Here is a 13,958-nt window from a genome sequence, read left to right as displayed (position 1 = left end):
TCCTAAAGCGTAAGGTGATTTAAAAAACAAAGCAACACCCCCCCCCCCACACACACACACACAAAAAATGGTAAACCGAAAAACCTGGAGAAAATACTCCAATTAGAGTCTCCTTGGCAACTCAGATGGAACCAAATGACTCAGGTGGACTATTAGAATAAACTGTGCGCCGTTCCCTTTCACTAAACCTATGAAGCCCATAAATTATGTTTGGCCCATAAAACTAAGAGTTACTAGCACCTTCCTTTTCTCCTTTTTAATATTCCATACATTCATCAACAGTTCTTAATCCGTGGTCTTCATTCATTTTTGCCTAAACGAGATCCTGAGTGACTTTGGTGACCACTCCTTTTAAGCTGGCCTTATCTGACAACGAAATTAAATGCCCTCGGCGGAGAGAGGGTCAAGACCAAGCGGTAAGTCATCCAAAGGTGGAAGCATCTTGCTCTTATTTACTTATTTATTCAAGAGGCGGCGATGGCGGCGACCAGGACTAGGACGGGGGGCGGGGGGAAGGGGTGCGCGGGCTGTAAGCTGCACCCGTGGGGTAGGTCTCTGCGGAGTGGGGTCAGCCACACTCCCCCAGCTAGACCCGCCGGACCCTGAAGACGACCAGCCCCTCCCCCACTGCACCCTTGACCCCTCCCCCTCTTTCCTGGGCCTTTCATCAGCCCGCCAGCTGCCCCCAGACCTCACTCCGCCCGCCTCCTTCCGCAGCTCCCGCCTACAGCGCGGGCAGGCCAGGGCAGCCCACCAAGCCCTCAGCCGGGCGGGGACCCTAACCCGACCCCTCCGGCCGCGCCTCCCCCTTGTATAATGCACCTGCGGCCCCGCCCCCGGCCAAACACTGAGGTGGCGGCGGATAGGCGAGATCCGGCAGCGGAGCCCTCGAGGTGCAATCACCTTCCCTTCCCCCGCCATTCCGCCCACCCCGCTGGCTCAGCCACCGAGCAGCCGCCGCGCTCCTCAGCCGCCCCGAAACCTAAAGGGGTCCGTCTCCGGCACCACAACCAAATGGCTGAGCCTCCCTGGCCGGCTGCGCAGCCCGCCCATTGGGCCCTTCCCCCCCCCATGCCGCCACAATTGGCTGTTGCCCGGAGACTCTCAGCAGCGATTGGCTCAAGCTGCTGCCCCTCATCCGCGAAGCCGCAGATCCCGCCTCCATGGTGATCAGGTTAGTGTGCGCCGCGGGTGCTGGGGGCTCGAGAACCGAGCGGAGCTGGTTGAGCCTTCAAAGTCCTAAAACGCGCGGCCGTGGGTTCGGGGTTTATTGATTGAATTCCGCCGGCGCGGGATCCTCTGCAGAGAGAGAGCGCGAGAGATGGACATGGACAAACGGATCCATTTAGAGCTGCGGAACAGGACGCCCTCTGATGTGAGCATTTGCCAAAAATATCTCTGTCGGTCCATTCTCCTACTTTGTGTGTGTATGTGTATGTGTGTGTGTGTGTGTGTGTGTGTGTGTACGCGCGCGCGCGCGTATTGGGGGGAGGCACTTTTTTTTGAGGAGGGCGACCCGGAGGTGTAGGCTTGGGGGTCCGACTGCAAATGAATTGCAGGATTGGGGGTTGCGATGCCATCCGAGCATGTTCCGGCTGCCGCCGCCGCTGCCCTTGGTGTGTGACTACCTGTGCGTGTGCGAGTGTGGGTTCGAGTGTGTGCGTGCGAGTGTGCACCCATCGGGGGCCAGCAGGCGCACGCGTTTGGGTCGGAGAGAATGGGGCGAAATAGCCCTTGGGGCTCCCTGCTCCCATGACTTCGTCTGGGGGAAAGATTAACAAGGGAGGAGGGAGGAGGAGGAGGAGAGGGGCTGCCTCCTGGATTTAACAACAAAAAGGGGGGGTGTTATATTTTATACATGTATCCCCTCCTTCCGCCCCCTCCCGCGCCTGCCCCCTCCCTTTCTCCCTCGCTCGCGCACACAATAAGTTTTGGGTTTCGCGAGTCCAGTTTAGTTTCTGATAAATGTGGGCCGAGGCCCCCAGGGAAAGCGCGTGGGGAGGGGGCTGCAGTGGAGTTGGGAATGGCTCGAGTTTAAAGTGCGTCTTCATTTCTTTGCAGTGATGAGGCGAGAGACGGGGGAGCCATATTTGTAACTTTGTAGTGTTCGTGAACGCGCCCTTTCTCTCCCTCCCTCCCTTTCTCTGCCTTCCTTCCTCTCCTCCTCTTTCTCCCTCACTCTTTCCACCCCACCTTTGGGCCAGATGCTGATGTTTCTTCCTTTCCTAACGAAAGGAGGATAAATTGGAGGGAGGGGGAGGGATTTTCGAACGTGCAAAGGCACAGATAATCCCCGCGCCTCCCCACCCGGAGCGATCGTTAGTGCAAGTTGCCCAAAGGCTACGTCCCGGTCCCCCTCGCCCAGCTCCCTCCTAAGATGCCAGCCTTTGGGCCCTGGTGCCCCTCAGCATTAGCCCCTGGCCCGTCCTTCTCCCGGGTGGGCTCCCTGGCAGCCATTCGGCACTTGGTTAATAAAGGGGCACGAGAAACTTTGTCAGGACGCGAGCTGCCCAGAGCCGGTGCCCGGGGTGGGTATTGGCTGGGTCCACATTTATGCGGGCATGGCAGACGCGCAGCTTCAGGATGGGAGTTTGCCCTCCCGTCGCCGTTATTGATTGGGCAGCGGCGGGAGTCCGGCCCGAGGAAACTTACACGGTTGGGAACTAGAAGGCTCGGGCGAAAGCCCACCTCCGAGGAGGAAGGTGAGGCTGGGTGACTTGAACACTCGTTTTTATTTGTTTCCCTCTTCCCCTTAAAACACCAGTGTTTTCTGCGAGTTGGCGCTCAGCGGAGGAAACCCCTGGGCCTGGGGCGGAGACGCTAGCTGACTCCCCTCTGGGCCCTCGGGGGCGCCAGGGGCGCGCAGGCAGGAAGACCCCACGTCCAGCCTCGGTGCCCGGGGTTGCGCGGAGTTGGGAGTCCGGGCAGCACCGACTTGTCGCCCCTCAGCGTGTTAGACCCGAGTCCTTGGCGGAGGCAGGCCTGGCTTCCTCTTTTCCCTAGTTCCTCCCCCAAACCTGAGTGAGACTTTTGAAAACAAGATCCTTTTTGTCCCCCCACCCCCAGCATAACGCAGCTGCGGACTGTAGACGTGCGAGTGCCTTATGGCGCGCAGGGCGGGGAGGAAGGGGTGCCGCCACAGAAGGCAGGAGTTTCCGCGAACAATTTGCCGGCAGCCCGCTTCTTCCCGGCTGGGACCCCGGGCCGAGCTTTCGGGGGCTGGGTGTGGTGATGGGGGAGGGGGCTCGAGCCGCGGTCTTCCCGCGTACTTTCCGGAAGCCCCCTGTGCGGAGGGGGAAGGGCGCCTAGTAGGGGGCCGGGGTCGTGGCCGGTGGGTGTGGAGGCGCGGTGGCGGGACCAACCCGACCAACGCTGCTGGCCAACTGGGAACGACGTCGAAAGCGGGTCGAACCGGCTCTTTAAACTTCCCCGAGTGTGTGCTGGGGGAGGGGAGCGCTCCGCGCCGAACTGGGAGCGATTTCTCACGCTTCGCCCCCTCGCCTCCGAGTCTCCGGCCCACACGCCTGCCCCCTGCCTCGAGGCGGGGTGGGGCGCGGGTGGCGGGGGAGGGGGCACTTTCTGCACATTTGGGGGGGGGAGGGAGAGAAAGCTCGCGGAAGAGGGACAAAAGGGGTGGGGGAGGAGGAACTGTTTTTTAAAAATAAACGTTTTTAAGACGAATAGCTCCCGGAGAGCGCCCCCTGCGCCCCTCCCCGCCGCGCTCCCACCCGGGCCCCCACACACCCACCTTTGGCACCTCTCCCAACTCGGATCCGGGGGCTGGTGGCCACGCCGCGACGCCGAACTAGGACGAGCAGCCATGTTTCCCGGGTCTCTCGCGGCCGCCCCGCCCCTCCCCCATGGCGCGGCCGGCGCGCGGCGCGGGGCTCGGAATGCGGGCTCGGGCTCGGGCTCCGGCTCCATGCGGCGCGGAGCGGCGGCTGGGCGGCGGGCGCGCGGGCCGGGAGGGTGCGCCGGCGGCCTGCGGCTTCCCGAGCTGGCTCCGAGCTCCAGTGTTTTGTTTGTGATTAGTATTTTAACGGCCAGGCCCGCCCGGGGCCGAGCTCGAGGACGCCAAGGCGTTATTGGGGGGCGGGGGCAGTCGCCAGGGCCCTGCGCGCCTGTGGCACGACTGCCGGGCGCCGGGCTGCCATTTTGTCACCGTGGCTGTTGTCGCTGGGGGCGGGGGGGAAGCGGAGTCTTGCGCCATTGCCCCGACGGCCTCTGGCTTGGGGAGCTGGCTCCAGGGACCCCCGTTGTGCTCTGCTCGCCTCTGGGGGTTTCCACCCCCCGCCCACAGCCTGAGGTCTGCTGGAGCGTTGCAGGGCGACGATCCTCTTCCGAGCCCCCCCCCACCACACACACCCAGTCGGGCTCCCTGTCCCCCGCCCTCTTCTCTGGTATTTCGCTGTTCCTCCTGCAGGCAGGCGTTCTAGACGTAGTTAAATGTGGCCTTGAGGACGAACCGATCGTCCTGGCGTTTGCTCCTTCAGCGGAAGTGATAGGGTGAGGGGAAATTAAACATGAGGTTTCTTTTGGCGGGCGGGAGGGTTTTGAGCGCGCGACTCTAGTGGCCCTGACTGAAGCCAAGGACAGCAAGCAGCCTCTTACCCGGGAGGGACGAGGTGTCGGGGATGCGCTGGGGAAACGCCCTCCGGGGCTGGGCTCTCCGGGAAGGTAGGTCGAGCTTCGTGTTTCAGGTGGGTGTCGCAGCACCCTACCGGCTGGCAGAGCCCCCTCGCTCTTTTTCCTCCCCTCATTTTTGCCGGGATAATGAAGTTAGCTACCATACCGAACATGACCCTAAACCGAAAGAAGAGTAAGGTTTGTTTTGCAAAAAGTAAACTGCCTTTCTCTGGCTGTTAAAGCCCAGGCAGTTTATATCTTCTAATGCTGTTGTCTCTGAGACTTTTAAAAAAGCAATGTAGACTCTGATGTCTGCCTAGATACTAACTTTCATGGCAGTGTCTGGCAAGAGCTGCCCTGGAAGCCAGCTTTGACCTTTGGAGTACATCGCATGATGTTTTCCAAGCTGACTATATACTGCCTAATTGGGTCTAAGTAGCTCGATATTAACTTCAGTGTATGCAGGCTAATCTGGGATTCATAGGCAGAAAATTGAGATCTCCTTATAGTTGTGATCAGTTGAATTTTGTTACTGGTGCTGTTGATGATGGCAGTTTGATTCTGGAGTATCCATGATGAAATTAAGCTGGGCTTTGGAAGCCCAGAGACCTGGGTTTGAATCCCCTGACATTGAGGTTGGAGGAGCAGTTACCCACCTTTCTGAAGCTTGATTTCTTGTAAAATGGGAATTGTAATCCTGTTTAATCAGTAAGTGGCAAAATTGGTTTGATCTAGCCCTCAGTAGGTGCTCAGTATATGATAATGTTATTCTCAGAAAGATATTGGGGTGCAGTGAGGCATAACTTGGTTTCTTCTTAGTTTAGAATAATAACAATAGTAATAGCTTATGTTTATATACCCCCACATGCTGGGTCTGACACATTGCTAAGTGGATTAGAGGTAGCAATTAATCTATCCCCACAACAGCACTATGAGATAGATACTTTGTTATCTTTACATTATGCTTAAGGAAATTGAAGCAGAGAGCAGTTATCATGTGACTAATAAGTGTCAGAATCAGGACTCAAAGTCAGCTAGTCAGTACTCAGCCTCAACCTTCTATAGCCTCCCTTGAAGCACCATTTTTACTTTTGTGTGTGTGTGTGGAGGGGGGTAAGGCACTATGGGGAAGAGCTTTTTCTTCTCCACCTTTGGAATGGTGCCACCTTATGAAGAGTTGAGTTTCTTGTTACTGAGGTATTGAAATGAAGACCATGTAGTCTCCTGGTTCTAGATACTGGGTATGAGGGGGTGTTCAACCATAGACCCTGTGCATTGACATTTTAAGTGAAGCCATTCAGAATTTGGTTTAGCACATCACATCTACTTAGGCTCAAATGAATCTGGCATTTTAGGTGTCAGGAGACACATTTTAGGTAACAAGATAAGCAGGAACCACTCTTAGGCAGTGGCTTATATGGGATCTTGCATGTAATGCATGAACAGAATTGGTATGTCCTTAGTATCTGGGACAGTATACTAATAACACCTCATGGATCATCTCACTTAATCCTCCCAACAACCCCTTAAGGGTAGGCCAAGCAGTGCAGCATCATCTGGCTGTCAGGATGAATCATCTAGGGTTTGGAAAGGTTAAATTGTGGCAGACAGCAGAGCTTGGTTCTCCACTATAAAACCAGAAATTAGGTGGACAACAACTTTGAGGGTTGTGTAGTCCTTTGGGACCCAACATTCTATTGCCAGAATCATTTGGAGAGCAAATGCAGATTTCCCAAACTCTACCCCTGGATGTAGGTTTACCATGGGGTCACCAAACCACAGCTGAGCTGCCTGGTTTAATAACTGCCATGAACTAAGAATAATTTGTACATGTAAACATTGTAATCAGTTTTATGATAAGGAGCACTGACTTTGAATCCCAGTTAAGCAAAATGTTATCTACCCTCCCAATTGTACCTGTCTCATTAGCAGAACTGTGTCCCCCCCCCAAAAAAAAAAATTGTATCCAATATATTTTGAATTTTATCAATAAAGGAATTGTGGAAATTTGTTTTCACGCTTGTTATAAAAGTGCCTGTGTATAGTCTTTTTAATTTTGCTTCCTGATTAAGTTTGTTATCTAGCCTTTTGCAGAAATCTGGCTTAATAGATTGAGGGGGTGACCCCAGGGATCTGGTGCTTGTTTCTTTAAACATATGGAAAGTCGTATATGTGGATCTTTCCAAGACCTTTTGTATGTGCCCTGAGCTAGTTTGAGCTTAGTTCTTGATCCAAGACCTTTGTAGGATGAGAAGTTGTCCAAGTACCACTCTTTGTCAAGATTCCCAGAGACAGGTGGAAGGAACTTTGCACTGCAAAGATGGTTTGAGGCCCAGTGGCTGGCATCAGGCTCAGGTCAGAGATTGCTGAAAACCACAAGTCATTTTGGGATCCTAGCTTGGGTTTCAGAGCCCTTATTTTTCCCACCAGCCTCTTGTGCCTGAGGTACTGAGAAGGAATGGATAGAAGATGCCAGGCTGAGGGGAGGAGGAAGTAAATTCAAGGGGACAAATCCTCATTCCTGTAAGGGCATCCTGTACTTTAAAGATGGCAAAACACAGACCCAGTTTCCTCGCTGTGCTGCTGCTGCACCACCAGCCTCTCAAGGCAATTTTCTTCTAGTCTTGGGGTGTTGATTTTTTTTTTCTGGAAATTGCGCACAACACTCATGAGATGTCTGCTATTCTGTCCTCTTTGTCTTGGTGTAGTCATTTCATAAAAGAACCAAGAGCTATTGCTCAGTGGAGATTGGGCCTTGGTTGAATGAACTTGGTAGAACTTTGGCCTGACTTCGTTTAAGAGGCAGCTCCTCACTTTGGTGTGCAGAAGGGGCACTATTAGAGACATTTGCTACTACATCTCCATTGTGGCCTGCTCACCCCTGCAGGACTAGCTAGCATTCTGGTCTTTGGGACCTATGTTCCACCAGTACCTAGCACACAGCAACACTGCTTCCCTTTCACAGGCAGGTAGAGAAATGTGGAGCTGACTCAGAATCTTATGTTACATTGGAATGTAACTATTTGGCAAATACTAAATGCCCAACAATGATGTTTTCATTAAAGAGTCTGGCAGGGATAGAGATTTGTGAAGGCGTCTGTTATTCAATTTAATAAAATTGGTTGAAACTAGATGAGCAAAGCACCCATGGCCCTGAGCCACCTTCCAAGACATGATAGTAGCCTTCTTGTATAGAAGCAGTTGTTCTGATGGTATTGGTAATTCAAAGTCCTAAAGGTAAGGTAAAATGTCTTTTTTCCTGCACTCTAATCCCTGCTCTGTACCGTGCCCTGCAATCCATGTGTTTTTTCCCAAATTGATTTTATTTTAGCTTCATGACTGCCCCCCTGCTTTTTCCTATCATTTCCTTTACCAAAACTTGCTCCAGGGAGCAGATCTAAAAGATCAGCTTACTCTACTATTACTCTGATGTGGATTAAAGTCCAGGCTGTGTTTCCCAGAGGTATTTACTTTTGGAGATTCCGGTTTGGTGAGGAAATTACCAGAGAACTATTAAAGACTTGAGTGCTGTTTTCAGCTTTGCTATTAACTAAGTTGGACAAGTTCTTCAACCTCTTGTTTTCTCCACATCTAAAGTGGGGGTGTTGTTGAATTAGATCAGTAGCATCCAAATCTTTTTTTTTTTTTTTTTTTTTAAAGAGTGTGAGAGAGAGAATTTTTTTAATATTTATTTTTTAGTTATCGGCAGGCACAACATCTTTGTATGTGGTGCTGAGAATCGAACCCGGGCCACACGCATGCCAGGCGAGCGCGCTACCGCTTGAGCCACATCCTCAGCCCCAGCATCCAAATCTTGATCCTAATAATAACATATGTTTAGCACTAACATGCATATATAGCATTAAAAAGAAAATGTGCTGGTTTGGGTGCATAAATTGATTTCATACCCTGTTGCTGTTGAAAGACATTTAAAAGATGGATATTAAGGTATTCTCAGATATTGTTGATTTAGTTTGGGGAAGAGAGTGCTTTTTTATAGCAGTCTTGTGAAATCTCCCTTACTTTAAACCAGCCCATCTCTTGGTCCCCTCTTCTCCTTACTTCTAGCTCTTTCCCACCCCAAATAGTCGCAGAATAAGGAATCATTGTAGCTTTCTACACCAGACAGATGCCTTCCAATATTCTTGGTTGTGCTAGTGGCCCTCAGCCAACCATATCCCCCCACCCCCTCCTGTATGTTCATCCCCTCTTGTCCCCCATTTTTAAGTGTGCCTTCACTATGGAGGTTTCTTGAGGGCCCCCGACACTTTGTAGCACCAAGTCAGAGGATTGTAGAGGGGTTATTGCCTAGGTGTACATTCTGTCTCCCCCACTTCCACCTGGGATGTCTGGGCAAATCCCTTCACCTCGTAGCACCTTCCCTTTTTGTCTCTATAAGATGAGGGTGTTATAATACTGATCAACAGTCTGGTACACTGTAAGCACTCAGGAAATGCTGGCTGTTATTGTTACAGTCTGTTCTGCTAGAAACCTTAGTTGGCATTCATTTAAAATTTTTTACATTATCAACAGGCACATTATATTAAAAGGTAGCATTTGTTCCCCTGGGAAAAGAGGTTGTAAGCTGGAGATTCAAATTTGCAGGAAGTTATATTTCCCTGGGAGCAGTTTAATGGTCGGTGTGCTGTTGTTTCTAGATCTGGGAATAGCTGGAGCATCCAGACAACTGGAGCAGCCCCAGTACTGTATCCAGGGTAGTTGCCATTTGAGATTCAGCTGCAGCTCCTTTTCTCCCTGCTGCTGCAGCTATTTCAAAGATATCCGTCCGCTCTGCAGACTTCCCACTGGCCTTACACCCTTCCCCTCCCAGCCTGGGACATCCTTCTCATGGAAAACTGAAATCTGCTTTCCTAAGAAATGCCTCATTCAAATATGCCCAAATCCCTTCCCAGCTCAGAGCTGATAGAGTACATGGGTAGCTTATTTCTACTTGAGTCTGGGCATAAGTAGGACGCAGCAGGATCTGCTGGGCTAGGAGAGTTGGGAGAGGGGCATAGTGAAGCTCAGGAGAGGAGAGACCTGCCAGCCCTGCTGTGCTCAGGTCTGGATTTCTGGATTCTGCTACCTTCTGCAGACATTATGAGAAGGGTTGAAGGGGATGAGAGTTTGTGTAGGAGGGATAGCAGGAGGGTGGAGGCAAGGACCTATGATAGTAAATTTAGAGGGCTCTTGCCTCTAGGGGAGGGACTCATCCCCACCTTATGTAACTAGCTCTCACCTTACCATTTATGATTGGCTTTCCTGGCAGGCAAAGCAGTATGATTGTGAGGGGAAGAATAAAGAGAGTGAGGGAACCACTTCCACTGACCTGTTTATCAGCCATAGCCTGTGCACAGCCTGGGCCCCAGCATCCAGAATGAAGCAGGGATTCTACTTAAATGAACTACTCTACTAAAGTATTTGTGTAGCAAATTTAATTGTTTGAGTTCAATACAAGTGAGAGAAGGACATGACAGGAATGGATTGCACAGGCTTGATATTATCTGGTTCCCATGTAGGAGTTGGAGTGATAAACAGGAGGAAGGAAGGGTGCGTAGTTAGTAAAGCAGATTTCAACCCCAGCTCTACATTAGAGCCACCAGGGAAGCATTTGAAGAGATTCCCAGGCTCTGCCCCAACTACTGAATCTGTTTCCAGGTGGTACCCCAGTGTGTGTATTTTTAGAAAGCTCAAAAGAGGACTCTAAAGCACAGTTGGAAACCTCCACATGGAGGGAGGGTGCAGAACTTCACAGCAGGTAGGAAGAATTATACTAAATCGATGTAAAAGAAGAGGAAGTGGAGCAAGGAAATAGAGAAAGGTAGGATGCGGAGTCTACTCCTTGGCCTGTCCCCCCATGCCACACAGAGCACACAGAATCTCCCCCTCACACGTCTACTCAACTGCATTTATAATCTCTCATGTACCCCTATTTCCTCAAGCTGTGGCTGGAAGTGTAATCAATTGGACTTGGCCCATCCTCAGTCTGAAGGGTTTGAGAGGCAGTGGGCCTTTTATGGAGCAGGAAGGCCATCAGGTGTAGTGGGTAGTGCCCTAGGACTGCTGAGTTTGAGGTTACTGGCAGATCTGAGCCTTGGTTGTTACCTTCATAAAATTGTAAATAACAGTAATGCTTTTTCTCCAGGAGTTGTGGCTTTTAAAGCAAGTGGGAAGCCTGGGCAGAGGACAGAGCCCTCGGCTTTTTGTTGAAGTGGGGCTGGAGGAACATTAGGCAAGCTGCTGGTGTCCTCTTCCCCAGGGCTTCCCTCGAGGTGGCACGTCCTCTGCCTGACTTGCCTTCCTGTGCTCTTGTCCTATGGCATCGGCCCTCCTGCCTCTCCACTCCTGGTCTGGCTGCCAAACTCTGGGTTTGCGACTTCCAGTCTTTCAAAGGGCTCTAAGAGGTTCCTTTTCCATGAAGTCCTCTTGGACCCACCAGGAGAAAAGGACTCAGCCAACTTATCAGGTGGTGTCCAGGTCATGCAGCAGCAATCTCCTTAGCTAATTCCAGTAGCACCTCATTTGGGTGTGTGTTTGTGGTTCCTTTCTCTTGACCTGGTCAATCAATGTCTCTTTGTATTCTAGCCAGAGGGCACATTAAGGGTATGTGGAGCCCTGGGTGACTCTTCCACAGCTGGGGACAAAGAAGTGCTCTGGTGACTACAGAGTTGTTTCTCAGGCTTCCCACCTGCTTACCTGTGGGAAGGGCCTGTTTGTTCTGGCCTAGGGGCCTGTTCTATGTGGATGGAAAGGCACTGGCCAGGATGGCCTCTTAGGCATCCCTTCCACTTTTGCATGTTTCCCCTTCGCTGTGGAGTTTGGGTGTACTCTAGAAGAGTGGGCTGTATGTACTCTGACGCCTCCTAGCTGTCTCCGGTAGGCCTGATGAAGCCTATCTGCAGAGGTTGGCCTGAAGCCATAATGAGCGGTTCTGCTCCTCTGAGCCCCAGTCTAGTTTGCAGCTCTGCAGACGTGCTTTTATGTATCTTGGTTGAGAACTAGTCTGTGAATCTAGAGAGGTTTCCTCTAGAGGAGAGCCCTCTGGGTCTGCTGTTGTGGGTAGGGGTAGCAGCAGCTGAAATGGAATGCTGATTGTCCTCTTAAAGCTACAGGGTACTTAATTCATTGCAAGTGTTTGGCCTATGTGGGTACTCAGGAACCTTCTGCCAATTCTAGTGCCAAGTGTGATCATTGTCAGGACACGGTCACATGTGGAAATGAGGATGTGCCTCTAAGTTTGATCAGTAGCCATAGGCCCCAGTGAAGTGTGGCTCTTGGTCTGAGAGGTGCCCACCATACCAGAAAGCAGACTTGAATTGGATTTAGTGTCATGTTAGCACCGGAGGCTTATTATGGACCTGGATGTCCTGATGAGGAACAGGGAGTGACTGATAAACTAGGGTTATAGGGATGGTTTTTTTCAAATAGAAAATACTGCAGAGGGCTACATAGCTTGACCAGAGTTATCTAGATGGTAAATTCAGGTAAGAATTAAAATCCTACCTTTCTGGCTGACCCCCAGCTTGGCTAACTCTTTTCATTCATTGTTTACAAACATTGATTGAATGCTTGCTGTGTAGTGGGTTCTGTTCTAGATATAGCAGTGAACTAGATAAGCACATCACCTGTGCTGCCCACTTGGGCCCTCCCTTCTTTGGAGGAAGCATCCATTAAATCACCAAACAAGGTGGTGCGGTAAGTACTATGAAGATTACAGAATATGACTATCCAGGAAAGCTTCTGGGGGCCTGAGATTTGAGCAGTATTGGTAACCTAAGCTGGGCTTGCATTGCTGTTAGCCAGAACCTTAAAATACCTATCTAAAAGTACCGTCTTCCCATTGAGCAAAGCTGAGGTCCAGCAAGATTAAGATGTGAACTCATGAGACCATTAATAGGATGCAAAACAGGGAGAAGTTGTAACAGTTGGCCAGAACTCTGCTCATCAACCTTAGGCACTGACCTCTGCCTCGTCATCCCAGAATGTCTTTTATTATCCTCTTGGGACTCATGCTTTAAACAATTTGGACTTCTAAATTGCATTTATTAACAATAGTAGATTTGAGACAGGGTCTCACTGAGTTGCTTAGCATCTGATTTTGCTGAGGCTGGCTTTGAACTCGTGATCCTACTGCCTCAGCCTCCCTAGCTGTTGGGATTATAGACATGTGCCACTGCACCCACTGCGTTTTTGATTCACTTGGACTTTTTCTGTCCTCCAGCCCTGGTTTGGAGGTCCAGGTGCTTTGGGTGGGCTGGGTAAGAACTTACCAATGCCTCTGATCCTAGAGTTTGTGAGGCAGAACTCAGGCCCAGGGCTTATTTTAGTGGGGGAAACAAGCTGCTCATCGTTAGGTAGAGATCACACATATGGCTGTTGACTCGCCTCTTCCAAGGAGCTGGATGAGCCATGGTTGGCTGATGGGTTCACATCTAGTAGCCGCCCACCTTGAGACTGTGAAAAGGGGGCTCTGGTTGAAGTTCATGAGGGCACTGCTTCCCAGTATGTGTTTTGTTTTTGACTGTTCTGTTCCTTTGTGCCAGGTAACATATTCTTATTTAATTTATATAGAAATGATGCAGGATGAATGAGATTGTTCCCATCGAGCAAATGAGAGAGAGCTGAGGCTCAGAAAGGTTGAGTAACTACCCCAGAGTCATGTACTGAGGAACTATGCTGGAGTGCAAAACCAGGTTTTCAGCCTCAGAGATAACGCATGGAATCTGGAACCTTAGCTCTGATCACCAAATCTCCTCCCAGCTACTGGGTGGTATATGCAAATACTCTAGATTCTTGACTTCTATTTCTTTCTCCTCTACATCCAAATCTGCTACCATTGTTTTCCTAGGAAAGTGAAGCAGGTTGAACCAAAATTTCTGGTTTAAAAAAAAAAAAAAGTTTTATTGCGGAATGGAACACATAAAAGTAAACAAAATGGTAAGGTTTAATGATTTTTTTCATTTAAGTGATTATTTTACACTTTCACAGATATCCCTATAAAATCAACTTTCCATATGCTTGCCCAGGTCTTTCTATGTAAGAGTCTTAAAAAATGCCTGGGTTTCCCCTCATGGCTCTGACATACTTCAGATACTAGGGCTTGTGCCTGCAGATGAAAAAACGTACCCTAGGGTCCTTAGAGATACTGAACTGGTCTGGAAAGTGGGAGAAGGGTGAATCACTTTCCAATAAAAGTAGGCTGACACAATTAGGGGCCTAGGTTTTACCTCAAAAAGGAAGTAGCTGTGTGTTCTAGCCTTCTGTAAGGAAAGAATGTGTGGTAGAATGAATGGGCATGGTGATGCTGCTTGATTTACTCAGGGCTCCTCCCT

At 50.5% G+C, this 13,958-nt stretch overlaps 1 protein-coding gene and 1 long non-coding RNA gene across 3 annotated transcripts in view; one reads left to right on the top strand and one right to left on the bottom strand.

The window, feature by feature from the left end:
* Positions 1-1,168: 1,168 nt before the first annotated feature.
* The window catches only part of Anp32a (acidic nuclear phosphoprotein 32 family member A), a 33,323-nt gene continuing 20,533 nt past the window's right edge, over positions 1,169-13,958 (top strand). Inside the window, exon 1 of one of the 2 annotated variants that reach the window (XM_076851007.1) lies at positions 1,169-1,375. In XM_076851007.1, the coding sequence (XP_076707122.1) occupies positions 1,322-1,375 (54 nt within the window). In that variant the 5' untranslated portion in view covers positions 1,169-1,321. The remainder of the gene's footprint in view (positions 1,376-13,958) is intronic. The other variant, XM_076851005.2, reaches the window with a different exon arrangement.
* On the bottom strand, positions 2,714-4,035 carry LOC143641550 (uncharacterized). The gene is made up of 2 exons (XR_013155373.1): positions 3,749-4,035; positions 2,714-3,579 (listed from the first exon to the last, which is right to left on the bottom strand). It is a non-coding gene; the product is annotated as an uncharacterized LOC143641550 (long non-coding RNA).

This window comes from Callospermophilus lateralis, chromosome 3 (assembly GCF_048772815.1).
Source record: "Callospermophilus lateralis isolate mCalLat2 chromosome 3, mCalLat2.hap1, whole genome shotgun sequence".
Taxonomy (NCBI): Eukaryota; Metazoa; Chordata; class Mammalia; order Rodentia; family Sciuridae; genus Callospermophilus; species Callospermophilus lateralis.
The sequence above is the reverse complement of the archived record's forward strand: the minus strand, read 5'-3'. Positions and strand labels throughout refer to the sequence as shown.